Consider the following 27,161-nt stretch of genomic DNA (forward strand, 5'->3'; position numbering starts at 1 on the left):
TCTAACCAACTCCCTTGACCCCTTTTGTCTAAGAGCAATGTACAGAGGGGCAATGTGCTAGGGGAGAAAGTGGGATGGGTGATCTGGTTTGAATTCCTGGCTCTGGTACTTAGTGTGCCTCAGTTTACCTGCTGTACAGCAGGGATAACTTTTATCCACTGTAAAGCACTAATCTGTGCATAGACCATGCTAACGTGTTAACAGGTTCAGACTGTACTATCTCAAGGTATATATCTCACAATCTCTGAGATACTTCACTGCAGTCCTGTTTGAAATCTAAGCAGCCCCTCATGAACCTCTGTTGCAGTCACATGTCTGCACTGCCAGGCTTCCCCTCTGTTCTTGGGAGGTTGTAGGGTATTGAAACTGACAAGAATCCTGTTCTGGTGATTTCAGAGAATAGGAATTTCGTCAGTTTCACCATCATGCCTACTGCAATGAATTTTGTGTGGGATGCTGAGAACCCTAGGGCCCTGCGCTATCTGGCTTGCTGGTTCTATGCTTATTTTCCATGATGAAAATATGGGCATCCTAAAGCAACCTTGTAAAGAGGGTAGGAGTTTAGGCTTTAAAATGTTAACTTCAGCTATGCATGTGTCTTCTAAAACTATCAAACTAAACCAGGGCTGCTTATTGATGGAGCACTTAAGGCAACCCCTTAAAGCCCTGTCTGCACCTGAATCTTTTGCTGCTGCAACTGCCTGATGTTCCTGTGCAAAGCTGCTTTGCGTTCATGTGCAAAGCTGCTTCCTGTGGTGAGTAGACATTCCTACCCCCTCTGCCATTGCTTCAATCCAATGCAGTGCAATTAGAGTTCTCCTCGCCTAGGACTAAGTCACTGGGTTAATCAGACACATGGTTGGCAGAGGTTAAAGGTTACACAGGAAATGACTTCCACTGGAGGGGACTCAAGAGACCTTAGTTTTAATCCCAGCTCTGCCACTGGCCTGCTGGTGACCCTGGGCAAGTCACTTCCCCTTTCTGTGTCTCAGTTGCCCCATCTGTAAAACAAGAATAATGATACTGACGGGTAGAAGTGAAGTGGAGGGGCCCAGAGGAACATCCTTACTCTGAGCCTGGCCCAGGCCTGTTGCAGGAGCCCAGAGTGATCTCGAGCCAGAGGGGCACTTAGGACAATAAATGAAATGGAGCTTGTAGAAATGATTGAATAAATAAAGGAAAAGGAACTCCCTTCCCTTGAGTTCCCAACCCGCCACTCCTCATCAGAACTCCTCAGCCAAGCAGGCAACAGAGCCCTAGCACCTGACTGCCTGGAGACTGAGGACCTGGGCAGGCTGGTGCCAGTCTATAACGCAGGCTAACACGTTGCTTTGTACCTTTCAAGTGGCTATACTAGGTTTGAGTGCTCCTGGCACTGAGGTAACAGACCTGCTCCTGGTTCAGTCCCGGTAAATGATCCATTCAGTATCAGTGCTGCATAAACCGGTAGGGGGAACAAATAAATGTGCAGAGGTGTAAATAGCCACTATAGACACCGCTGCTGCTCTAGAGAGAGGCACTGGGAATTTGGGGGTGATCAGCACACCTAGTATTGAATGTGAACTAAAGCAGCATCCCCCATGCACAGGCAATGCAGCAGCTGCCCCATGGCATGTGGAGAGGGGGCTGTGGCTGTGACCTTGGTTCAAAATAGGCCTCTGGAAAGCCTGAAAGAATTCTGGACTGAGCTGCACCTACCCTCAAGTGTCCAGAGGCATGGATGTGTTTTACCCGTGTGGATCATGATCCGGGAAGCACCGATCTAACCAAAGGTAACAATAAACCCCCCTACAGTGCAGTGTGTGTGAGGGGAAGTGACTGGGTGATGCAATGACTGGTGGGCAGTCTCATCTTAATGTCATTAATGATTCCCTCCCCAAGGCTCTTGGGAAGCTGTATGGTATGAAAGCTACCTCCAACTTCACTGGCATGAACAAATGCAGCTGATGCCTGGGAAAAAGGAGAGGGAGGAAAATCGTGGTCATGTCAACTTTTTTGGAGGTTGATCAAAGGTGTTTAAAAGCTAGGGAGGAAGGGTAGAATTGGTGCCAAGGAAAACAAATTCCACCCACAGCTATCTCCTACCTTAAGCTGTGTCTGTGAGGTCCCTCAAGGGCAAGTGGTGTCATTACCGGCCAAGAGGAGGCAGTGGTCTGAAGTCGACAGGTTTGATTCTCCTGTCACTTACCTGGGATAGCTCCAGAATCTTCAGCCGTTGCTCTCTTGGGCGGACTCCTGGTCCCTCACGTGAAAGCACTGTTGTTCTAGTCTGCAGATACTAGCTGGCTGTAGGACTGAGTAGGTGGGTGGCCAAAGCAGAGGATAAAGGATGTATTACTCCCACCAACTTCCAGTTCTAGGAGATGGGTATATCTCCATTATTATTATTTAGGGGGGCGGGATAGCTCAGTGGTTTGTGCATTGACCTGCTAAACCTAGGGTTGTCAGTTCAATCCTTCAGGGGGCCACTTAGGGATCTGGGGCAAAAATCAGTTCTTGGTCCTGCTAGTGAAGACAGGGCTGGACTCAATGACCTTTCAAGGTCTCTTCCAGTTCTAGGAGATTAGTATATCTCCTATTATTATTATAACAGGGAGATTTTCTTTAACGTGTCATTTTTGGAGCTCGAGAAGTAGGATGCTGGGCCTGGCCTGGTTGGGGGTTGTGGTGTTTATCTAGTAATTGGCTCGAGGCTGCACTGTGTTTGTTCATTACAAGGGCAGCAGTGGGGAAGCGAGGGCAGGACATGCATGCCCTTCTGCTTGTTGAGACACACAGAAGGCTGTGGTGTAGCGCACGAAAGTGCGGGGTTGGTACAGCTCTGGTTATGAAGATCGAACGGCGTGTGCCTCCTCCTTAATGTAGGAGGGCACCCGAGCCAGAAGTACGCTAGGGTGTAGTGACCTCTCCCCTGTGGGACTCTCACTCTCCCTCTGACCACGAAGCCGCACTCCCTCCTCATGCTGGGAGTCCTGGGTTGATTTGAACTATAAGGTTGATAGAAACCTGGCTAGATCATCAGGTTCAACGAGTAGTGATCAATGGCTCCATGTCTAGTTGGCAGCCGGTATCAAGTGGAGTGCCCCAAGGGTTGGTCCTGGGGTCAGTTTTGTTCAATATCTTCATTAATCTGGAGGATGGCGTGGACTGCACCCTCACCAAGTTTGCAGATGACACTAAACTGGGAGGAATGGTAGATACGCTGGAGGGTAGGGCTAGGATACAGAGGGACCTAGACAAATTAGAGGATTGGGCCAAAAGAAATCGAATGAGGTTCAACAAGGACAAGTGCAGTCCTGCACTTAGGATGGAAGAATCCCATGCACTGCTACAGACTAGGGACTGAATGACTAGACAGCAGTTCTGCAGAAAAGGACCACGGCGTTACAGTGGATGAGAAGCTGGATATGAGTCGACAGTGTGCCCTTGTTGCCAAGAAGGCTAATGGCATTTTGGGCTGTATATGTAGGGGCATTACTAGCAGATTGAGGGATGTGATCATTCCCCTCTATTCAACATTGGTGAGGCCTCAGCTGGAGTACTGTGTCCAGTTTTGGGCCCCACACTACAAGAAGGATGTGGAAAAATTGGAAAGAGTCCAGTGGAGGACAACAAAGATGATCAGGGGGCTGGAGCACATGATTTATGAGCAGAGGCTGAGGGAACTGGGATTGTTTAGTCTGCAGAAGAGAAGAATGAGGGGGGATTTGATAGCTGCTTTCAACTACCTGAAAGGGGGTTCCAAAGAGGTTGGATTGAGACTGTTCTCAGTGATAGAAGATGACAGAACAAGGAGCAATGGTCTCAAGTTGCAGAGGGGGAGGTTTAGGTTGGATATTAGGAAAAACTTTTTCACTAGGAGGGCGGTGAAACACTGGAATGGGTTACCTAGGGAGGTGGTGGAATCTCCTTCCTTAGAGGTTTTTAAGGTCAGGCTTGACAAAGCCCTGGCTGGGATGATTTAGTTGGGTTTGGTCCTGCTTTGAGCAGGGGGTGGGACTAGATACCTCCTGAGGTCCCTTCCAACTCTGAGAGTCTCTGATTCTGTGATTTGTGACGTTTGAAGGGGCGGGTTGGCTTGGCTGTGCTGCATGCTGATGTGACGGCAGCTCTAACCCTAGCGGGGCCTTATGGCAAGACTCTGAGGACAAGGCCCTCGCCCAGCAGCCAGCACACAGCTCCCGCCACTCCTAACATGGCTGTCTCAGGCGACCAGCGCGTCTGCCACCTCTAGCTGAATGCCACACCAGACATGGCTGCCCGGCCGCACCCACTTCTCGCGAGATTGCGGCGCGGCCGGAGAGGAAGGCGGGGCGTGCGAAGATGGAGCCGGGAGGTGTTGGTGGCTGCGGGGGGTCGGGGACGGGGCCGCTGATCGTGAACAACAAGCAGCGGGGCGGGCTGCTGCCGGCGGGGAAGGGCCGCGAGTTCAACCGCAACCAGCGCAAGGACTCCGAGGTGAGCGCGCGGCCCTGCTCCCTCCCCGGTCCGCCGGCGGGGTCGGTTCGGTTCCGAGTGGAGCTGCCCCCCCCCGGTCGCTGTGGGCGGGGCGGTTGGGTACCGGCTCCAAATGGAGCAGACCCCTCCCCCTTCTGGGTATAAGTGGGTCCGACCCACCCCCAGGGGAGGGTCTCGGTACCGGGTCCAGCCCCCTCCCCTGGGCCTTGGTAGTGGGTGTCTGGGGCCAGCCTGGATCCTGTGTGGGGTGGTCGGTACCTGCCTAGAGCCCCGCCTCTCAGCGGGCCTGGCCATAGAGCTACAGGCCAAGCGCCCATCGGCGCGGTGTCTGGGCGCCAGGCCTGCGGACGGGTTTATAAGAGGAGCAGGGTGGTCAGGGTTGGGCCGCACCTCGGAGCCACTGCTATGTTTGTGTTGGGGGAGGGGCATCCAGAGCGGTCCCAGGCCCAGATTTCGGGGGACTGACCTCCCTGTGTCAGGGGGAGCGATGCCAGACTCAAAAGGTGACGCTGTCCATACTGGGGAGATTGAGCTCCTGTCAGAGTGACTCCTTAAAGCAGTGGTTCTTGCAGCCCAAGCAGCGCACAGCTGTGCCCTGTGTGACGTGCTCAGGGCCATACGGGTAGTATATGTATGGTGTGGATGTGGCCCACATAACAGTAGAGAGAGCTGCATAGGCGGCTCACAATGATAAATGGGTTCAGACCCACTGCCTTAAAATGAGTACATGGATGTTGCTGTTTCATTTGATCCCAGTCCCAAAGATGAATCTGAAGAAGTGTTTTTTTTTAACCCACGAAAGCTTATGCCCAAAGAAATCTGTTAGCTTTTAAGGTGCCACTGGACTCCTCGTTGTTTTTCCAAAGGTGAATGTGCATCCTATCCTCTGCTAACGATTGGCACAATATTCATGTAAAGCTTAGCCAAGGGAACATATTGATGATTTACGTTGGTTTCTTTTAAAGCTACTGTATCTTGCTGCAGCCTCGATCTTTTTCCAGCCTCAGTAATATTGCCTCTACTCTCTATATTTATTTATTTATTTGCTTAGTTATTTTTTGTATTCTGTTAGTGCATAAAGGCAAGGATGAGGATTTGGACTGGGGTAGCATCCCAGACTTTCAGAGTGGTTCACATTTGTTGTAAATTGACTAAATCTGAGAGCTCCCTGGTCCAGACTAGCCTGCTCCAATTTTAGAATTAAATAAGCATGTGGATATATAAAATTTTACATAGTGCCTTTCACTTCAAAGGATCTCAGAGTGCTTTATAGGCTGTATACAAACAGGGGTCACCCACCACTGAAATGCAACTCAATGGAACATGATTTTTCAACAGCACAGAGCAACATTACACAATCGGGTAGGAATAAGAAGTGTTGACTATTACACCCATTCAAAATACAGAAGGCACTTTAGTAGGTTACCTTGATACTGTTGATGTGCTGGTAAATTTCATATCTGTTAGACTGAAAACACTGTACTGAACTTGCAACAGGATGAATTTTGAAAGTTATGGAGACTGAATTTGTTTTACTGAATAGTGACTGATTAAAACTGTTTTCCTTCTGCCATCAGGGCTATTCTGAATCCCCGGACTTGGAGTTTGAATATGCAGACACAGATAGATGGTCTGCAGAGCTGTCGGGTAAGGAAATTAAACCTAATGGTTAAATTAACTTGTTTTTTGCTCACTGGTCCGTAAAAGAACACGGTCAACTCAAAAATAATATATTTTTCATATGATTGTTTTTAGCTTAATAACACTTTGTTAAAATCCTATTAGCTTTAATTAACTAATCATTATTTTTGCCATATACCCTGCTTTTCTTTTTTGTATTTCCCATATTGGACAACCAGGCTAGTCAGTTTCACTTGACTTGCTTGTCAGTTTCAGCTTTCAGTTCTCATGCTAGTGCAGGGGTAGGCAACCTATGGCACGTGTGCCGAAGGCGGCACGCAAGCTGATTTTCAGTGGCTCTCGCACTGCCCGGTTCCTGGCCACCGGTCTGGGGGGCTCTGCATTTTAATTTAATTTTAATGAAGCTTCTTAAACATTTTAAAAACCTTATTTACTTTAATTACAACAATAATTTAGTTGAAGCAGCAAAGAATAATTTAGTTATATATTATAGACCAGTGGTTCCCAAACTGGGGTTTGTGAACCCCTGGGGGTTCGCAAAATGTTATAGGGGGTTCTCCGGGAAAAATCCCCTAATGGCGGACAGAGCTGTCCCTAGGGACCCAGGCAGCCCGGGACCAGCAGCCCAGAGCCCCTGGACTTCTAAGAGCTAAGCAGATCAAAGCAAGCATATCTATCACACTGAGGAGATTTAAGTTTCAAGACTCCTTATAAGAAATGGAAAGAGAGTTGGATATTTTTTGCTGTTTTTAAAATTAAATAGGCAGCTAGTATAGTTTTTAAAATTATGAAGAAGAACAAGTTTAAGCTTTGTTTGTTTGCGTGGCCTGCTCAAGACCTGAATGCTTGAGAAGGAGGAACTCTTTAAGTTGGCTTCTTAAATACCTTCTTGCTGGTTTCACATCTGATACTCCTTGATTAAACATGGGGGGAGGGATAGCTCAGTGTTTGAGCATTGGCCTGCTAAACCCAGGGTTGTGAGTTCAATCCTTGAGGGGCCCACTTAGGGATCTGGGGCAAAAATTGGTCCTGCTAGTGAAGGCAGGGGGCTGGACTCAATGACCTTTCAAGGTCCCTTCCAGTTCTAGGAGATTGGTATATCTCCAATTATTAACGGGGGTTGGACTAGATGACCTCCTGAGGTCCCTTCTAACCCTGAGATTCTATGATTCTGAGATTCTATAACAGCCTTGTCTTATAACAGGCTTATTGAAAGTGACACAAGCTACGAAAGTGAGATCTTGGAAGAGTGTTGCCGTTTTCATAATGTAATAAAAATACTGTAATGATAAATATTAATAAATAGTGTGTAATAAACATGTCAGCAAAACAAATTTTATATTTCCAAGAACACTGCTTTTATAATTTATACTCAGGTAAAGGAGAAAATCCCTGGAAATAGTCATTTTTAGGAGGGGGTTTGCAAGATTTGACATTTTAGTGAAAGGGGTTCACAGGTTGTTAAAGTTTGGGAACCACTGTTATAGACTTATAGAAAGAGACCTTCTAAAAATGTTACAATGTATTACTGGCACACAAAACCTTAAATTAGAGTGAATAAATGAAGACTTGACACACCACTTCTGAAAGGTTGCTGACCCCTGTGCTAGTGGATGTAGTGTTTGGATCCCAAATACTTGAGAAACTTACATCCAGAAAACTCTTTTCACTGGAAATAATATTTTAAATACCAAAAATGTCTGTTGAATTTCATTTATGTAAAACATTGTTCTGAGCATGTTTTGAGCATTTGAGTATATATAAGCCCATTTGTTTTCAGTTTAAACCGATTTTTACTGAAAAAATTTCCAGGTTTTACAAAAAATATTATTCATTTTTTTCCTGATTTTCACCCTACTTTCGTATCATTCAAATATATAAATAATAACTTGTTTTATTAGGAAAATACAATACATTGCATGAGATATATGTATTGTGATAATACATTAGTCTGTGTGTGTATATGCAAAGCTGCCTGTTAAAGTAAGACTATGTGTTAGTCTAGAAGATACACAAACACGCAGGCAGGCACAAAAACTCTTACGTGCGTGCCTATCTGAACCTACTGGTGAATCTCACGCCCATCACTTAAACATTTCAAACTGTTAGCAGATAGTAGTTTAAAGATTTGGCACGCTAAAGTAGGAAGAAAATGAAAATCTGTATCAGAAAACGTTTCAGAACACAAGGAAGTATTCTAAAGTTTAAAAAAAAAAACAGGAGAAAAGGATGAAGTTGAGTGTATGCACTGCAAATGGTGTGGCCCATTATTAAATGTAAATATTTATAGGCCAATAGTTCTACATTTACAACAGTAAACTGTTTATTCAAATGAAAAGTTTTATTTGGGGATTAGAGATATGTTGTTTTCTTAATCTCAGAGGTGGCGTTGTGTTTTGAGTTCTGCTTTAGTTCTGCAGCAAACCACATTGATGAATGGAATTCAAAGCATTAATCTACTGAATAGTTTTTTCCCTGTCTTTCTGTCCGCTAAAATAAACCCCAATATTTACCCAGGAAAATTACTAACATTTTTTGCACTGATTTTTCACCTGTTTTGGTTGCTGTGGTAATAAACCCTGATAAATTGTCTGGAAAAAATAAATAAAATAAAAACTGAAAACAAAGGGCCCCAAGTGTAGAAAACTTCAGTGATGAGAAATCTTTTTTAAAAAAAATTAATATAATTAGTATAAGTAGAAAAAACCCATAGCAGCAATTTCCAGGTAACAAGTCAAACCATACAGATTCTAATGATCACAGAGCCCAATAAACATTAAGTGTGATATGACTGAAGTGACGTCCGTGCTCCTTAGTTTCACAGCTGAGAACTGGTTAGTTTTTGGGAGGTGTTTTCTGGTTGGATGCAGAAATGAAATTGACAACCATCAGACACCAGTGATGCTCTCTTGGCAGAACTGTACAGCTACACAGAGGGTCCGGAGTTCCAGCTGAATCGAAAATGCTTTGAGGAGGATTTTAGGGTCCATGGTAAGAGAATTGTCTTCTCCCTCCCACATCGTACTGTGGCGATGATGTTACCTGTAGAACATAGACAATAGGAGACAGAAGTATTGATGTGCTGCTATCCCTGTGTCAGAAGGAAAGAACCAGCCATGTACATTGATTCCTTGTTTACCTTAGCTAGTGTTTGCTGACAAATGTTGTCAGTGTTCACAGGACACCTTCTAATGTGCCTCACCTGTGAACTGGAGGGGAAAGAGTAGGTTCCTGTCCGTGGCCTAATCAGCACCTAAGCTATCAAAATGTGCTAGGTGGTTAATTGGTGCCGACTGTGGCTGTGCTGTAAGATGTGGAGGTCTCCATTAAGAACAACCATCTCATTTTATGAAGGTTGTTGTCTATAGTGACTTCTGATCACTGCTGATGTGGATTCAAACAGATGAGTCTGATTAATTCTGTCCTGTACTAGAAGACTTTAGACCAGGGGCGGGCAAACTTTTTGGCCTGAGGGCCACATTGGGTTTCTGAAATTGTATGGAGGGCCGGTTAGGGGAGGCTGTGCCCCCCAAACAGCCAGGCATGGCCTGGCCCCCACCCCCTATCCAACCCCCCCTGCTTCTCGCCCCCTGATGGCCCCCTGCCCCATCCAACCCTGCCTGTTCCCTGACGGGACCCCTTCCCCATCGACCCCTTCCCCATCCACCCCTCCCTGTGCCCTGACCACCCTCGAAACCCCTGCCTGCCCCCTGCTGCCCAATCCAACCCCTCCTCTCATTCCTGACTGCCCCCCTGGGATCCCTACCCCCTCCAACCACCTTCTTCCTGTCCCCAGACCGCCCCCGGAACCCCAGCCTCTGACTGCCCTCCACCCCCCAACTCCCCTGGGACCTCTGCCCCAATTCAACCGCCCTGTTCCCTGCCCTCTGACTGCCCTGCCCCCTATCCACTCCCCTGCCACCTGACCACCACCCCAAACTCCCCTGCCCTCTATCCAACCTCCCCTGCTCCTCGGTACCAGTGGCTGGCAGCGCTACAGCTGCACTGCCCAGAGCATTGTGCTGGTGGAGCTGAGGCTGCGGGGGAGGGGCCGGGAGCTCAGGGGCCAGGCAGGAGGGTCCAGCGGGCCGGATGTGGCCCATGGGCCATAGTTTGCCCACCTCTGCTTTAGAGTTCCCTCTGCCTGGCCCCTTGATGGTCAGACATACCTATGCTTTGTCCCATGGCTGTGATGAGTGCCCCGTCCAAATTGACAGTCTGGCTCTCTCTTTATGCTGAATGCTCTGAATTTTCCTCTCTTTATTTTACATCCAATGAGAGAATTGCAGCTGTAACTGCTTTATAGTTTCATGGCTTGTGGAGAGGGAAGAAATATACATCCCCTTCCAGCTGTGGGGAGAAACCTCTCACAAAACTAGCTGTGTTTGGCTTTTCAGTGCTGGATAAAAAATGGACCGAGCTGGACAACAGCCAGCATCGTACCCATGCCATGCGGCTCCTCGATGGGCTGGAGGTCACTGCCAGGGAGAAGAGGCTCAAGGTGGCCCGAGCCATCCTCTACGTCGCACAAGGTATGTTGCAATGTGGGCAGAAGAACTGGTCCTGTTCTGAAATCTCTGTTAACTTTTCTGTGTAGAATCTTTATTAAAGGGGCACCCAGGTTAGAAACCGTCTGTTTAATACCAGCTTCCTTCCTCGTGTCCCTGGTCACACCTGCAGCCGTTAGATCGGAATTAACTTGTTACGATTGCTGCCATCTTACCTGTTGTGCATTTTGCTCGGCTTGGGCAGCGAAATTAATGAGTCATTTTCACCTTTATTTCTAGTTGGGTTCCTGCTTAGGGGCTCGATTCTGAAGCATAAGGGGTAGCCCAGGAAGGTCTGGGGCGAAGGTTGATTTAAGCTGCAGAGCTGCATTCTCCAAAAGGGCCTCTAATAATAATAATAAATAATTATTATTAATAATAAATGTTGTTTAAACCACCTGTAGACGAGTGGACTCACCCCTGCGGCGCCTCCTGCTGGTCTTTCAGGGAATTAGCTCTCCCAGCTCCAGAGCGCCCTCTGCAGGCCGGTGATCCACTTGCCGTTGGTCCCAGGACCCCGGTGCCCTTTTATCTGGGGCACTGCCCCCTGGCAGTAACCCCTTTTAGCATCAAGGTCTCCCCTCCCCGGGGAACCCCCACCCACTATTCCCACCTCGCCTCAGTATATGGCTACTGCCAGTCATCATCTAGCCCCACACCCTGGGGCAGACTGCAGGATCAGCCACTCATCACTGGCAAGGAGGGTTTGGACCTGCTGCCTTGGCCTACCCCTGAGCTGCCCTCTGCAACCTCCAGTACCTATTAGCCCAATGCTAGGCCACAGCCTGGGGCTTTCCAGGCTGGAGCTCCCCAGCTCCTCTGCCTCCCCACCCTGCTTCACTCAGGTACCCTGTCTCTAGCTCCCTGCAGCCAGGCCCATCTCCCTCAACAAACAGAGAGAGACTTTGCCTGGGCTCCTGGCTCACAGCCTCTTATAGGGGCCAGCTGGGCCTGATTGGGGCTTGGCCACAGCTGATCCTACTTTCCCCAATCAGCCCAGGCTTTCCTTCCCAGCCTCAACCCTCTCCCAGGGCTGGCTTTAACCCCTTCAGAGCAGAAGTGGGGGACCACCCTGCTACGCCGCCATTGCAATACCGCACTGAGGGCTGCTGTGGCCCCAGTCAAATTAAGAGCAGCTCGGGCTTGCAGCAGCCTCCCTTTGTCTGCCAGTGAAATGCTCCATAGGCCAGAATGGCTGTGCTGCTGAGCACTGTCCCCACTCCCTCTCCTACCCCCAGGCCTGTCCCCTGTGCTGTGGGCAGCATGGGGCCATGCACCTGAGCCATACAGAGCTGCCACAGCGAGGGGAATTCTCCCTCTGGCGGTTGTGTCCATTTTACAGTCCCTATATCAGATCAGTGCATATGGGCTGGGGCCTGGGCCAAAATCTGGCCTCGGGTTCTCCTGCACTAGCTCAGTGTGGCAAAGTTTGGGTTGCAAATGCTTCAGGGGAAATCTTTAAATCCAAATGGATCATTTTAACTGAAAAATATTTCTCTTAAATACTTTTGTCCAACTTCTAACCCAGTAGATGGGGCACTGGAACAGGAGTTGGGTGATTTGGATTCTTTGCCCAGCTCAGCCACAGTCAAGGTTCCCTCCCCCACTCTGAACTTTAGCGTCCAAATGTGGGGACCTGCATGTACCTTCTAAGCTTAATTTCTAGCTTAGATCTGATAGCGCTGCCACCAACCAAAATATAGTGTTTGGTACACTCCCTGTCCCCCCAAAACCTTCCCTGGGGAACACAGACCCAAATCCCTTAGATCTTAACACAAGGAGAAATTAACCATTCCCCCCTCCTTTCCCCCCCCCCCCAACTCCTGGTGAGTCCAGACCCAACTCCTTGGATCTTAAAACAAAGAAAAATCAATCAGGTTCTTAAAAAGAAAGCTTTTAATTAAAGAAAAAGAAAAGGTAAAAATTATCTCTGTAAGATCAGGATGAAAAATGCTTACAGGGTATTTAAATTAAATAACCAGGGAAATCCACCCTAGCCTCAGGTTCAAAGTTACAGCAAACAGAGGTAAAAATCCTTCCAGCAAAAGAAACATTTACAGGTTGAGAAAACAAACATAAGACTACACACTTTCCTGGCTGGGTACTTACAAATTTAAAACATGAGACTGATTCAGAAAGATTTGGACGGACGTCTGGTCCCTCTCATGTCCTGAGAGCGAACAACCCCCAAAACAAAGAACACGAATAAAAGCTTCCCTCCAACAAGATTTGAAAGTATCTTGTCCCTTCATTGGTCCTTTGGTCAGGTGTTAGCCAAGTTTACTGAGCTTCTTAACCCTTTACAGGTAAAAGAGACATTAACCCTTAACTATCTGTTTATGACAGCCACTAATTTCTTTTTTTTCCCTGAGACCTGGAGCACGTCTCTTCCCCTCTCCGTGCCTGTCTTCCTGTCTGTGATCTGTGGATCGGATTCCCGTGGGCTCTCTAAGGCTTGCTTGGATGTCTGTGAAGTGCACTGAGATTCTTGATGGAAAGGTGATCCAATAATAATGTTATTACAGGCACCTTTGGAGAGTGCGGCTCCGAGGCTGAAGTTCAAGCCTGGATGCGATATAACATTTTCTTGCTACTGGAAGTTGGTACCTTCAACGCTTTGGTGGAGCTTCTGAACATGGAGATTGAGTGAGTACCATGGGGCTGGGGATATGAAAAGCTGTGCCCGAAGAGTTTTGATAACCTGTGCGTGAACTGCTCCTCCTGGATCTTTTTCCAGTTTGTGAAAGATGCTCACTTCCCAGCAGCTCTCTGCTCCCAATCCAGTTTCTGTCAGAGTCAGGGGGATGGCTCCTGTTGACTTCAGCGGGGGTCGGATTGAGCTCTATCTCCAAGGGCCATGTAGGCAGTAGTAAGTTTTGCAAGTTTGAGTGCTTCACTTGAGTCCTGGAGTCCTGCCTCTAGGTCAGTCCAGTCAATCCTTGGTCTCTGTATTCAGGCTGCCAACTGTGGGGATGGATTTTGGCTACTAGGAGCTGAATTCCCCCCCACCCCACCCCCCAACCAGTGGTTAATTGGTGGCAGCTGGGCTGGATTTGAACTGGAGATCTCTCCTGTGTGCTCTCCAGAACACTTGTATTCTGCAATGGGAAATGGGGCAGAGAGGTATACACATGGTCAGACACCCATTCTAGAGAGAATGGTTCTTCCCGGGGATTAGTTCATTTAGCCAGCGAGCGTGTTAGACGTGGCGCAGTGTTAGGTCTGCCCTGAGTGTAGACTGCTAGTTCATTGTTGATGGGCGCCTGGGGGGAGAATCCACTAAGGATGAAGCCCTTTCACATCGGCAGTGGGCTCCAGAGCAGAGACCTTTGCACTTGAGAGAGGGGTTTCCGAGGGCAGGCCTGGGAGCTAGGAATTGCTGAATGCCAATCCTGGCTCTGCCGCTGACTCCCTTTGAGGCCTAGGGCAAATCACTGCATTGCTGTGTCTGTTTTCCCATCTGAGAAATGGGGCTAAGTTGTGGAGATTGCGGGGGAGGTTTAGTGAGATGTTTAAGAAGCGCTGCTGCAGCAAGTACTGAATGTGATTTAGTTTCCCCTAGGAGAGAGTCGTATCCTTTCTCTGGGCCTCTGATTAACTGGGGTGAACTTCCTCAGATATGAGGGACTCTGCGCTTGCTCCCTGTGTCGCCGGATTGATTAGGAGGCTTCCAGTGTTTGGCATCAGTAGATTCTAGTCATGTCAGATGCCAGTGGCAGCGATCAGCTCTCCTGTGTGCTTTAATTGGTTGTTTACGATGGTGTTAAGCCATCCAAGCTGCATTTTCCCAGAGGGAGAGGTGGGCAACCTGAACTGAGGGTCTGAGTCTCTTTCCTCCCGCAGTAACAGCGCCGCCTGCAGCAGCGCCGTGCGGAAGCCTGCCATCTCCCTGGCCGACAGCACGGACTTGAGGTGAGTAAATGATGGGGAGAGGCTGCTGAATGTTAGGCTTCAGGGTCTAAGCTGAATGTCTGGGGGTTCAGAAAGGAGCTTTGGCAGGTGCATTATGGGATTTGTTTCCTTCCTTTGAGAGGCAGTGCAGTCCAGCACAGAGGGCTAGAAATCAGGAGATCGGGCACCATTTCCAGAGTGTTGACTCACTGTGGTCTCTTTGTGCCTCATTTACCTCACCTATAAAATGAGTCTAATGACACCCACCTTTGTTAAAGTGTGTTGAGCTCCGGGCTCGAAAAGCACTGTAGATGTGCTCAGCTCTCTGCAGGATCAAGTACAGGCTGCTCCTGGAGGCTGGATACTGGACTGATGGACCAGTAGGGTTTGCCATACAGGGTCAGATTGTCTCCTAATCCATGTACACAGTGAATTACTTCTACTGGGTCAAAAGACGGGGGGCAAAGGGGTGAGGAGTGGAGTACACTCTCTCAGCCTTTTCAGGTTGGTGACCCCTTATCTGAAGTTAGAAATTTTCACGACCCTCTTTTATTTACCAAGAGTAAAAAGTGTATCAATGATGCCGATGCAGAGCCTAGATAATTGGTTAGTTTGTGTGTTACCAGAGAGGGAATCCTTGACCTGTTCTCTGCCTGTGGCACACAGTAGTTTCGTCTTCTGAGGGCTGTAACGCTTTGGTCTAATTCTTGTTGTTGGCTTGGTGCGGGGCTGACTGGGGGTTGTTCAGTGGCCTGTAATATACAGTTGGTCAGACTGATCGTCTAGGGGACCCTTCTGGTTGTAAACTCTATGACCTTGAAGGACCCTGGGTGGGGAGGGGAAGAAGGTTTCTTTGCTTTAGATTGTAATAAGATGTTCAACATCTCGTGATTCCCTCCCAACCCCTGGAGGCCATGACCTGCCAGTTGGGTAACACTCCTCCAGAGGGTTTCTTACCCCCAACTCTGATATCTAGCTCTAGTCCCCTTGAGTCTGATCTGTTCCTCGTGCAGGAGTGGACAAATGGGAGCAGAACATGACTGCCTTTCTAAGTGTTGGTGGAGCCAGCAGGTCATAGGCAGCTCCTCTGAGACCTGCTCCCCTCTCGGTCATCCCATGGTCCTGTCTGACTCTACTGTTTTCAGGGTGTTGCTGAACATCATGTACCTGATCGTAGAGACGGTCCGGCAGGAGGCTGAGGGAGACAAGGTTGAGTGGAAGACGATGAGGCAGACTTTCCGAGCAGAGCTAGGTAGGAGCCTCCCCTGGGATGTCTCGAGTGTGTAATGGTGGGGTGCGTAGATTACAGCAGTGTTCTCTGCAAGGTGATGAGCCGGGGCCTGGAATCTCTGTAGTGGTTCGAATCTGGCCCATTTGGTAGTGACCAGCAGTCCTCCTCTTACAGCAATTCAGTGGCTTGTGTGAAGTGAATTACTGGGTCTCATTCCAATTCCCAGGCTACATGGGCCCACTCTGCAGAATCCATTCCCAACACTCTTCTTGTCTGTCTTGGCAAATCAGCCAAAGCCTGAATGGGCCATGGAGACAGGATTCTTTTGCTGTTAGTGGAGGATTCTTCTGGGGCAGGACTAAGCCACATCGGAGGGGGCAGAGCCAGCATTCCCATTGCTTGTGCTGTATCTCTGCTGTGGAGTCTGGTCTTGGGGGTCATTCTTGCCCAACATCACTGTTATTTGTAAGCAAATACGGGTAGGTCCTGGGCTTCAGAAGGAAGGAAAGGAGCTGGCTGGAGAGAGGATGAGGGCAGGGGTGAGCAGGTAGGGGATGGGATGGAGAGGTCAGGAACATGCTGGAGCTCTGCCCTGAGAGGGAAGTGGTGATGGGAGGGTAGGCGGCTCTTCAGGCGCGCATAGCTGTCATCGGTGTGTTTGCTTCCAGGGGCCCCGCTGTATAACAACGAGCCATTTTCCGTTATGCTCTTTGGAATGGTGACCAAATTCTGCAGCGGCCACGCCCCCCACTTCCCTATGAAGAAGGTGCTGCTGCTGCTCTGGAAAACTGTGCTGGTAAGAATCCCCTGGTGTGAGCAGGGGAGTTGGAACAAGTTTTCTAAAGCCATCATCCAAGTGATTCTTTCCTTGGCATCTAATCTGGGACCAGCTTGGCTGGAAGCAAGTGATGGGGGCACTGACTGTCTTGTCCTCTGCTGAACTCGCTATATCCGCCCTGAGACGCAGCTGAGTAATTGTAAACAGGGGATCATCGTGGAGCGGGTGTGTTTCCAGTGGGCTCCTGCAGGGATCAGTTCTGGCCCTTCGCTATTTCACACTTTTAGCCATGACCTGGAAGGAAACAGAAAATCATCACTGATAGTTTGCAAGTGACACACAAATTAAGGGAGTGGTCAAGAATGGAGAGAACAGGTCACCTGATTCCGAGCAATCGAGATCGCTTGGTCAGCTGGGCGTAAGCAAACAAGATGCGTTTGAATACAGCTAAATGTAACTGTATTCCTCTAGAAACAAAGAACATAGGTTATACTGACAGGATGGGAGACTCTGTCCCAGGAAGCAGCGACCCTGAGAGAGACTGGCGGTTGTGATGGGCAATGATCTAAACATGAGCACTGGTGCATAAACAGGAATCTCCAGTGGGAGCAGAGAGGTTATCTGACCTCTCTTTGTGATCTCTGGGATCTGGGTATTTGACACTGGTGCGACCACTGCTGAAATACTGTGTCCAGTTCTGGCACCCACCATTCAGTCAGGATGTGGCTAAATTGCTGAGGGTGCAGAGAAGAACCACAAGAATGATGAAAGGATTAGAAAACCTGCCTTCTAGTGAGAGACTCAAGGACCTCAATCTATTTAGCTTAACAAAGAGAAGGTTAATTGGTGACTTTGACAGTCCATAAGAACCTGGGGAACAAAGATTTAATAATGGGGTATTTGATCTACCAGAGACAGATCTACTAGGATCCAGTGGCTGGAAATTGAAGCTAGACAAATTCAGACTGAAAAGAAGGCGTACATTTTTAACGGTGAGAGTAATTAACCATTGGAACAAATGCATGACAGCTCTGCTCACGGTCAGGGTCATGGCCCTGTACCACCCTGGCAATGAGGAACTGTTTAATAACTGGCTAGTCACAAACAGTGTGTGAGATCAACACGGTGTCAGTCTGTAATGTAGACAGTCCCCAGTGCAGGTTGTGGCTTGGAGCCAGTGAAATTCCACAATCCGTTTACAAGGAGCTATTGACAGGGTCGATTTTTCTATTAAAATTCCCCCTCCCTGTGTTGCTAAACACATTGCCAGCTGTCAAAGCTGAAAGCACCTTCCATGTCTGAATAACAAGGGTTATGCTGACTTCCTGGAGCCTTTAACTCCCAGCTGCCCTTGTGCTGAATACTGCGGGGTTCCTGTAGCAGATCCTCCATTCCTTCAGAGGAGGTAGAATGGTAGGACCCTGGGGCAGTATCCCATTGCGCTTTTCACAGTCAGAGCGCTTCATAGAGATCCTCTCACTCTGTGGTGAGACCTGTCTCCAGTGTTATCCCCATGTTACAGATGGGAGGCCTGAGACGCCAAGAGTTTTGGATGCTCAGGGTCATAGAGGGGAGATGATGGGAGCAGTGGGATTAGAGCTTCTGGTGACCAGCTCTGTGCTCCCACCTCTACACCATACCCCTCTTTCCTGAATGACCTCTTGACCAAAGGAAAGTGTGCCCTTCACTTCGCTAGATCTGTGATGTTCTATAGCTAGAACCCCAGCGGTGCCTTTCTGTCCATTGGCTTTTCGGCTGTCTTCAGCCTGAGCAGTCCAGTATCTGACATAGATAGACCCTAAATAACAGACCCCATACATAAGGTTTATGGGCAGAACTCTGTCTCGGGGATCTGTTCACGTGGACTTTCTGTCAGGTGGTTTGGGGTGCTTGGAGCTCTGCCGAGTGAGCAAACCCCGTACGCTGTGTGTTCGGCGGGTGCTTGTCCATGCGGTTGCCTCAGTCACAATCCCGGGTGTGTTGGGGGCGGTCTGTTGCAGTGCACTCTGGGAGGCTTTGAGGAGCTCCAAGCCATGAAGGCTGAGAAACGGGAGATACTGGGCCTCCCGCCGCTTCCAGAGGACAGCATCAAAGTGATCCGCAACATGAGGGCTGCGTCCCCGCCGGCGTCGGCCTCCGACCTGATCGAACAGCAGCAGAAACGGGGCCGACGGGAACACAAGGTGAGGCCGAGTCTGGGCAAAGATTAGGGGGGGTCGCGGAGGGAATGCCATCATGGGGATAGTGAAATTAACAAAGGTAACACAGGGCAGCCAGCTTCTTGCTCTAGGCATGCTGGGGAGTCAGGTGTGATCTTGGGGTGACTTGCGTCCCAGAGTTACTGTCTCCCCGTGTCGATCTGACATTCTCCTCCTCCCCACTCAGCCGCCTTCTCCCTTGGTTCCAGGCTCTGATTAAGCAAGACAACCTCGATGCCTTCAACGAGCGGGACCCTTACAAAGCTGACGACTCTCGTGAGGAAGAGGAGGAGAATGACGATGACAACAGCCTTGAGGGGGAGACATTCCCCCTGGAACGAGATGAGGTGATGCCTCCACCCATCCAGCACCCTCCAACCGACCGACTTACCTGCCCAAAGGGGCTGCCCTGGGCTCCCAAGGTCAGGTGAGTTGTCTCCTCAGGACCACTAGGAATGACCTCGTGCCAGGTCCCTGGCAGTGTTCTGCCATCGGCTTGTCTAATGAACGCTGAGTGGTGATGGTTAAAGTGTGAGACAGGTTTCTGCTCCCCCGATGGATAAAGACGGGACCCTCTAGAAACTGTCCAGCAGTGGGGCTGTCAAGATGAACCACCACAGTGTTATGAGCCTCCAGGGTGGTGTCATTGTCTTGGAGCAACGATGGGTTATTGCGTTCCACACTGGAGCTCACCTAGAGGGTGGGGACCCTCCTGGGGTGGGACTTAGGAGTGGAGGCGGGAGCTCTGCTCTCTCTGAATCTCACTTGACCCAGGAGAGCTCTGTTGGGCTGATTCGTTCTTCCTGATTGTAATTACACGGGCGCTCTCCAGTGGTGGAAGGCGTGGGCCTGACTGCATGGTAAGTGGTCTCCTCCTTCCCGCAGAGAGAAGGACATTGAGATGTTCCTGGAATCCAGCCGCAGCAAGTTCATCGGTTACACGCTGGGGAGGTGAGTTAAAGCAGAGCTCTGGGGCCTGGGCAGAGCCAGTTTGTGGGTCATCCCATTTCGGCCTCACGTGCTGACGCGCTGGCAAGGTGACAGCAGATGGGCAAGCCCCCGCCTGGCTCAGTGGCTGCTCTCTGCCCTCTAGGAGAAATGGATCCTCTCCTTTCTGACCAGGAGGAGGGGGCGTTTTCAGTCTCTGTGTCAGTCTGTTTTTTTCCTCTCTAGTGACACAAACACGGTGGTGGGGCTGCCCAGACCCATCCACGAGAGCATCCGAACCCTGAAACTGGTGAGTGCCCTTCTCACGGGCTCCCCTCGACACTGCCTGGGGGGTGGGGTGCCGCCTCTAACCCCTCCCACCAGGTGAGGGCCAGCTGTACCTTTCACCCTCCCGGACTGTGCAACCTGTCCCAGTGCCAGGCGTCCAGCCTGCCCTCTGTCCTGTTCTCCCAGGGCTGCCCTCTTCTCCCCTGCAAAGTTCCCTTGTCTGCCCTGGGTCTCTTGAACCAGGTCAGCCCCTTCCCCTGGTGTGACGACCATCCAGACTCCGGGCCACCCTCTGAGTGATCATCAATGGAGGGTTACCACAAAGGTCCATTCGCTTTCCTGTTGGAATTAACCCCTTGTGAGCAGGTAGCAAACAACATAACAGTCAGATGGACAGAACGTGTAATAGTCATAAAATGTTACAGGCACCTGCCTTCACAAGCCCGTCTGTGGCTTCCCCTCTGGGCGGGCTGCAGCTGGTAGCATGTGCGCCGTCAGTGAAGGGCCTGGGGGAATCTCCTTGCGCTGCTGGCCGGTGGCATTAACCTCCCCTGCTCTGTCTCTGCGCAGCACAAGTACACGTCGATTGCGGAGGTTCAGGTTCAGATGGAAGAGGAGTACCTGCGCTCCCCACTCTCCGGGGTGAGTGCCACGGGGGTGCTCCCCTCTCTGGAGAGTTTGCACGGTACAGGGAGGCAGATCCATAAAGTGACTCTTTGGGGAGTACGAGGTGGAGGTGGCTAGGGGGCTGGCTGTGGGGCCTGCAGAACTGCTGATTGGGGTTTCTTTGGGTAGATGTCTGTCCTCAGGGACCCTGCCGATCCTGTATCCCCTGAGGAGGTGACTGCATGCAGGAGCCTGTCACTGTGTGCATTCAGTTAGCCAGAGAGGTTTGCTCAAGGGTAACCTATGGGGGGAGGTTCCTCCCCCCCTCACGAGCTCTGATCCCTGTGTGGCAGCCTGCTGTGTGACTGCTAGGCTGTCCTTTGGGGGAGGGGAGGGCTGTGCCCGTGTCCTGGAAGGCCACATTGTGCTCGTGTCTGGTTCTGCAGAGCCATGAGCCAGGCAGGCCCCTGCATCCCAATCCAAATCAGCCACCTTCCGAGGGCTGGAGACGTTCTCAGAGCACGGTTCTCTCATCTCCTTACTAGGGGGAAGAGGAAGTGGAGCAAGTTCCTACGGAAACCCTGTACCAGGGCCTCCTTCCCAGCCTGCCCCAGTACATGGTGAGTTGTGGCCACACTACAGATCCTAGGCTGAGCCCCGTCCCTTCCCACTCCCCCCCCTTGACCAGTACAGCTGGACTCTCCTCTCCAAACTTACACTGGGGTGGGCCTGATCCCATGATCTCAGCCCCTTTCCACTGGTATGTGCCAAGTCATACCGCATCACTCCTTTCCCTGTCCGTTGGCATGTGCTTGATTGTGCCCTCTGCTGCTTCAGACCCATCTCCTGACAAGTGCCTGATTTCCCCTGCTTGTGAGTATGTCCCCAGTCACATGACTTCCACCCACCCCTGCCCGTTGGTATGTGCCCCCTCTTTGCTCATTGGCACGCGCCTGGTGGCATCCTCTCGCCTTTCCCCACCGCGTACCGAATTGAGGGCCGTTAAGCACCTCGACGTCAGCGCCTGCAGCCCTGTTCTCTGCCCTCGGAGGCCCTTCCCGCCCTCACCCAGCTCTCGGATGCCCTCCACAGATTGCCTTGCTGAAGATCCTGCTGGCCGCAGCCCCCACCTCCAAAGCCAAGACGGATTCCATTAACATCCTCGCGGATGTCTTGCCGGAGGAGATGCCGTGAGTGCCCTTCTCTGGTGGCCTGGAGAAGCCCACGGTGGGGTGAATGGTGGGGTGAGAGAACAGGGGTGACCAGGTCTCTGGTAGGTAGAAGGCCCCTCCTGGCTTTGCCTGGCAGCACTTTAAGGCCTGGCTGGTTGTGCTGGAACTGAGGAATCTTAGCCAGCACCCAGACTGCGGCAGGTGACTCAGTTTCCTGTGCTGAGAGCAAGTCTGAACTCTGAGCTAGGAAACGGCCTGAAGCTAGACTCCCTGGATTCTGTTGGATCTCATGCTAAGCAGGGTTAGGCCTGACCCTCGCTTGGAGGGGAGATCTTTGGCTCACACCCAAGATTGTGTAGGTAGCGGCGCTGGTGACTGTAGGAGGCGCCCTCCCTCTGAGTCAGGACTTGCAGCGCTGCGGGCACTGTGCTAGCAGAGGTGCTCTCTTTCTGCTCAGATGTCGAGCTTGGTACAGATTCCAGGGCGTGTTAGCCCAGCGTCCTGGCCTAATTCCAATTGGTGTGTCAGGCTAAATTGTGGTTTCAATCCGATATGGGATTTGGCCTCCCCTGAACTGTTGTGGAATATTCTCATGTTCTGTTAGCCACTGCTGCCGTCCACCCCAGAGATGGCCGCATTTCAGTGGTGGGATGGAGTGGCTACAAACCAGGCACAGGGATCAGTTTGTTGACTGGCCATCTTGGGATCTTTGGGGTGAAATGTATCCTGGAAACCTTATTTGTTAATTAAAGGTAGCATGAGAGTTTGGAGATGCAGGAAAGGCCTTCAGGGCTCAACGGAGTGATGGCTGTGGAGAGGGAGAGAAGGGGCAAGAGGCCGTGGGCTGTACTCCCTTGGTGGGGTTGTGGCCTGGCTGTCTCGGGCCATCCCCTCTTCTGGGGATCGGTTATCCCCGCCCTGAGACAGGGGGCTGAGATTGGGGCTTTGTCCTCCAGGACCACGGTGCTGCAGAGCATGAAGCTGGGCGTGGACGTGAACCGGCACAAAGAGATCATCGTCAAGGCCATTTCTGCCGTGCTGCTGCTGCTGCTCAAACACTTCAAGCTGAATCACGTTTATCAGGTAAACCTGGACGGGGATCTCCCCCCCGCCCCACCCTTCCACACACAGGTGCAGCTCACTAGGGGAGCATGCAGCACTGGGGAGCGCTGAGGTCTGCTTGCTTACCTGCCTCCCTTATCTTTGCTCTTAGTTTGAGTACATGGCCCAGCACCTGGTGTTTGCCAACTGCATCCCACTCATCCTGAAATTCTTCAATCAGAACATCATGTCCTACATCACTGCCAAGAACAGGTAATGGGGGGCCCAGGGCTTCCTGTACCACCAGGCCCTTCGCTGACCCTGCATCTGTCAGGGGGTGGGATCGCTGCACAGTGGGGTGCCCCTACCATCACTAACCCTGCAGCAAGCTACCCAAGTGGGTCGTGGGGTACCTTGAGGGCCCCCATCCCTGGCCCTGCAGTGGGGTACCCAAGCACCTTGTGGGGTACCTGATGGGGTCCCTCACATCACTGACTGCCACGGGGTATCTGGTGGGGGCCCCCCGTCACTGGCCCAGTGTGAGGTACTGAGTGGATTGTGGGGTGCCTTGAGGGCCCCCAACACTGCACCCACAGTGGGGTAGCCAGCACCTGCTCCCCCTCCCCAAGCACTGCTCCTGCCGTGGGGCCCGTAGGAAGGGAGCTGTTCTTGAATCTCTCCCGCCAAGCTCCCTTCCATGCTGCCTGAATCCCCAGCAACGTCCCCCCTCGGTTGTGGCCCAGGCAGCGGGACCCATTCCCAGTAAATGGACGTTGTAAACTATTCCCAGCATGGGATCCTTCAGGAAGCTGCCCTGGGGGGTGCAGGGGACTCCACAGAGATCTCCCCACGCAAGGCTGGGGCTGTGCATCGGCAAGCAGGAGAGGCTGAGGCCCTCTCTTCTCCTTCCAGCATCTCGGTCTTGGATTACCCTTACTGCGTGGTGCACGAGCTCCCGGAGCTGACGGCAGAGAGTCTGGTGAGCTCAGCCCCCCGCAGTGCCCTGCACGCTGCCCACGGGCCGGCCAGCCTCCCTCCTGCTGTCGTGTCCCTTCCCTGCTGGGGCCAGAGCACAGGGGGCTGTAGGGGAAATGAGGCGAGCTCTCTGCAGCACCGGGAGGCCTAGCAGGTGGGAGCAAGCCTGTAAACGCCCAGCAGACCCACTCCTACCCCAGGGCAGGCTGCTGCTGCTCAGAGGGCTGGGGCAGTGCTGGCTCCGTGCCTTGCTATGACAGCCCAGGCTTTCCGGAAATCAGCTCCCCGCACATGTGACTGGGCTCCAGGTAGCGCGATAGGGGAGGGCTGGGTGGTAACGGACTCCTGGCCTTCAGGTTGGCTCTGTATAGCATGAGCCTCCTCCCACAGGCAGCCCTGCCCATCCCTGTGCGGCACACCCCCAAGCCGGCTGCTCACCCTCCCACCCGGCTCTCACCTCCCTGCAGGAAGCCGGGGATAACAATCAGTTTTGCTGGCGGAACCTGTTCTCCTGTATAAACCTCCTGAGGATACTAAACAAGTTGACAAAGTGGAAACACTCCAGGACCATGGTGAGTAGGAGCCCACTGGGCGTGGGGACCACGAGGTGCAGAGACCTGTGTGGGTGGGGGCTGCGTAAGGCTCTGTATGGCCTTAAAAACCTCCACGTGTGGAGTGTGGGCTGAGTCTTCGATCCAGCCCTTGTCCTGGTGCCAGGGAGGGGTGTGGATGGGCTCGGTGTACATGTGCCTGGCACAGCATTACGCACTGCGGGTGCCCCGTGGCGCGGTGTGACCGGTGTGCCTCCTAGATGCTGGTGGTGTTCAAGTCGGCTCCCATCCTGAAACGAGCCCTGAAGGTGAAGCAAGCCATGATGCAGCTCTATGTCCTGAAGCTGCTCAAGGTGCAGACCAAGTACCTGGGGCGGCAGTGGAGGAAAAGCAACATGAAGACCATGTCTGCGATCTACCAGAAAGTGCGGCACCGGCTCAACGATGACTGGGCCTATGGAAATGGTACCACCCCACCCCCTGCCCATGGCCTCTCATGTGCCTGCTTCGTCGGGGTTGGGTTGAGCCCTGTGAGAGTGCTTATCCCAGGGGGCATCCGCTCACTTTGCCCAATAGCAGGCCAGACTGGCACCTGGCCAGAAGCCCAAAGGGCATCGCTAATTGGCATAAAACGTAACAGGTCTTTAACATACCAGATGGAGGTGAAGCATTGCATGCTGGGACCTGTAGTCTCCAGGAGGCCGTCCCTCCATATTATAGATGAGGGCAGCTGCTTGGACAAAGATGGAGCATTGCATGCTGGAAGAATGGCATGGGTGGGTGAAGATGGAGCACTGCAGGCTTCATCTCCACCCTAAAGACATGGGCAGCAGCATTCGGCCTAGCAGCTGTGGTTACGCTGCTCCCGTTTATATCTGGCAGCTGTCAGGAACTGGCAGCTGTAGGAACTTGCTCCCCAGGGCAGCTGTACCAACCTCCCATTATGGGGAGGTGGCATCCCAACTGCTATATGGGAGCAGCTCAGTGGTGCAGTTAGCCTAGTATCCCGTCTCTTGGCAAAAGCCATAAAGCACCTGACTGCCCAGTGCCCTCCCTGACTCCCACTGGTGATGGCTCAAGCCCTGAAGCCTGGGCATTAGGAGCCCTGGTTGTGGGGCTCCTAATCAAAGGGGCTTTTCCTCTTTTGACACTCCTGGGCAGGGACAGCTGCCTGTCCAAGGAAGGAGAGCGTAGGCAAGGTATGACCAGGAGACCACCTTCCCCAAGCTATATGGGCCTAATGCTCTCCCCCTTCTGCCCTAGATCTGGATGCGCGCCCCTGGGACTTCCAGGCGGAGGAGTGTGCCCTGCGAGCCAGCATCGAGCGCTTCAACTCCCGGCGCTACGACCGGGCGCACAGCAACCCTGACTTCCTGCCCGTGGATAACTGTTTACAGAGCGTGCTGGGCCAGAGGGTGGAGCTGCCGGAGGATTTCCAGATGAACTATGATCTGTGGCTAGAAAGGGAAGTCTTCTCCAGACCTATCTCCTGGGAAGAACTGCTGCAATAATGTGGTGTGACTTTAGGGAGCCCTGCAGAGACTCGGAGCTGGGGCTAACATGCCAAAGGAGTGGTGCCAAGAGTGGCCGAGCTCCTCTTCCCTGAAGGCATGTTCCAGGTGTGACTTATGCTGCCTGGAACAGCTGTTCCTCCCTCTTTCTCCAGTTGGCAGCCTGGCTTCATCCCACCTGCTCAAGGACACAGCAGCACCAGTCACGGGTGTTTGCGGGGACCTGACAGCCGCTGCGGTTCCTGGTGAAGCTTGTGCCAACTGGGTTCCTGGGTCGCTTGGCTTCCACGCTGTTCAGTGAGGGATCTGTGGGGAGGACAGATCCCCTCCATCATCCCCAAGACACTAGAGTCCAATCCTATCCGAGGGAAGCATGTTCCTTGGCCCCGCTGCTTGGCTCAGACAGGGCTCTACGCTCTGCCTCAGTGCTGGGGGTTGGATGTGGCTGCCGGTTCTGGTCCCAACCCAGTCACTCCTGCCCACTGAGCGTGGTGCTCTATCCCCCTCTAGTGGTGGTTGAGCCTGCTACAGCTTTGGCCAACTCACCTGGGGTCTCCACTCAGGCTGCAGAGGCTCCTGCTTTTAGAACTGGAAGTCCTAGGTTCAATCCCCACAGAGGATGACTCACCCAGGGGCATGGCATCACTCTAGCCACCTGCCTTTTCCTACCCTCCTTCCCTGGCCAGAGGCGGGGAGAGCAGCCTCGGTTAAGGCAGAGGTGTGGGGGGCATAGAGAGGGGCTCAGGAAGAGGGTGTGGGGAGCAGCAGGCTCGGTGCTGCCACCTAGTGTGTGCAGGAGGTAGGTGGAGTGGGGTGGCAGCTGCCTGTGCTCTCGCTAAGGCCAGGGCTGGGCATAGCAGAAAAGACCTCTAGCAAACAAGGTGGCTGATGCTAGGATGCAGGGGACATGGTGGAAGTGGAGAAGGGACCTTTATTTGGAGCTGGGCTGCTGTCCCGCCTCGCCCCGCTGGGTGGCGCAGGGGAGCTGTACATATCTATAAATAGCCCTGTAACCATTTCTCCTACCTATCTCCAAATGCCAGGTTTTTAATGTCTTTGTGACTCTTTGCATTAAACAATCTGTCGCGCTTGGACTTGGCTTGAGCTAGGTGTGGGGCTCCTCCATCCTGCGGAGCAGCTGCTCCCTGCTGATATCCTAGCAGGCCTCTACAGCTTCCCCAGTTGGGCCTTTTCTGCTCTTGAGGTCACCCCAGTCTCCCCTTCTTCCATCAGGCCTTGAGCCCCAGGCTCTGTGGGCCAGCCTGTCTCGGTAGCTGTGCCCGCAATGGGTGTCTGGCTCTTCAGGCAGCAGGACCAACCTGCTCCTTCCTAGCTTGCAGCTGTGG

General features: G+C 51.8%; 1 protein-coding gene and 2 long non-coding RNA genes across 3 annotated transcripts; 1 reads left to right on the forward strand and 2 right to left on the reverse strand.

The window, feature by feature from the left end:
* Nucleotides 1–610: 610 nt before the first annotated feature.
* Nucleotides 611–5,044, reverse strand: LOC120404924. The gene is made up of 3 exons (XR_005598259.1): nt 4,925–5,044; nt 2,189–2,294; nt 611–1,001 (listed from the first exon to the last, which is right to left on the reverse strand). It is a non-coding gene; the product is annotated as an uncharacterized LOC120404924 (long non-coding RNA).
* On the forward strand, nt 4,295–26,909 carry STRIP1 (striatin interacting protein 1). Its single transcript, XM_039538016.1, has 21 exons — nt 4,295–4,458; nt 6,036–6,105; nt 9,016–9,090; nt 10,497–10,631; nt 13,172–13,292; nt 14,490–14,558; nt 15,683–15,789; nt 16,437–16,564; nt 18,547–18,729; nt 18,954–19,171; nt 19,630–19,695; nt 19,918–19,981; nt 20,530–20,601; nt 21,111–21,185; nt 21,658–21,755; nt 22,694–22,820; nt 22,951–23,051; nt 23,691–23,757; nt 24,221–24,325; nt 24,565–24,769; nt 25,568–26,909. Exons 1-21 carry the CDS (start codon nt 4,324–4,326, stop codon nt 25,813–25,815), a joined length of 2,469 nt encoding a protein of 822 aa, XP_039393950.1. The 5' UTR covers nt 4,295–4,323; the 3' UTR covers nt 25,816–26,909.
* LOC120404925 lies at nt 8,471–11,121 on the reverse strand. The gene is made up of 3 exons (XR_005598260.1): nt 11,065–11,121; nt 10,823–10,992; nt 8,471–9,141 (listed from the first exon to the last, which is right to left on the reverse strand). It is a non-coding gene; the product is annotated as an uncharacterized LOC120404925 (long non-coding RNA).
* Nucleotides 26,910–27,161: the final 252 nt, after the last annotated feature.

This window comes from Mauremys reevesii, linkage group 4, assembly GCF_016161935.1.
Source record: "Mauremys reevesii isolate NIE-2019 linkage group 4, ASM1616193v1, whole genome shotgun sequence".
NCBI classification, from domain to species: domain Eukaryota; kingdom Metazoa; phylum Chordata; order Testudines; family Geoemydidae; genus Mauremys; species Mauremys reevesii.

What these genes read in the sequence shown, in the direction of transcription:
- STRIP1 (XM_039538016.1), top strand. Translation starts at nt 4,324, where the DNA reads ATGGAGCCGGGAGGTGTTGGTGGCTGCGGGGGGTCGGGGACGGGGCCG. An exon ending in GCCGACAGCACGGACTTGAG is followed by an intron (nt 14,559 to 15,682) that starts GTGAGTAAATGA and finishes TACTGTTTTCAG; the next exon opens with GGTGTTGCTGAACATCATGT. An exon ending in GGAAACACTCCAGGACCATG is followed by an intron (nt 24,326 to 24,564) that starts GTGAGTAGGAGC and finishes TGTGCCTCCTAG; the next exon opens with ATGCTGGTGGTGTTCAAGTC.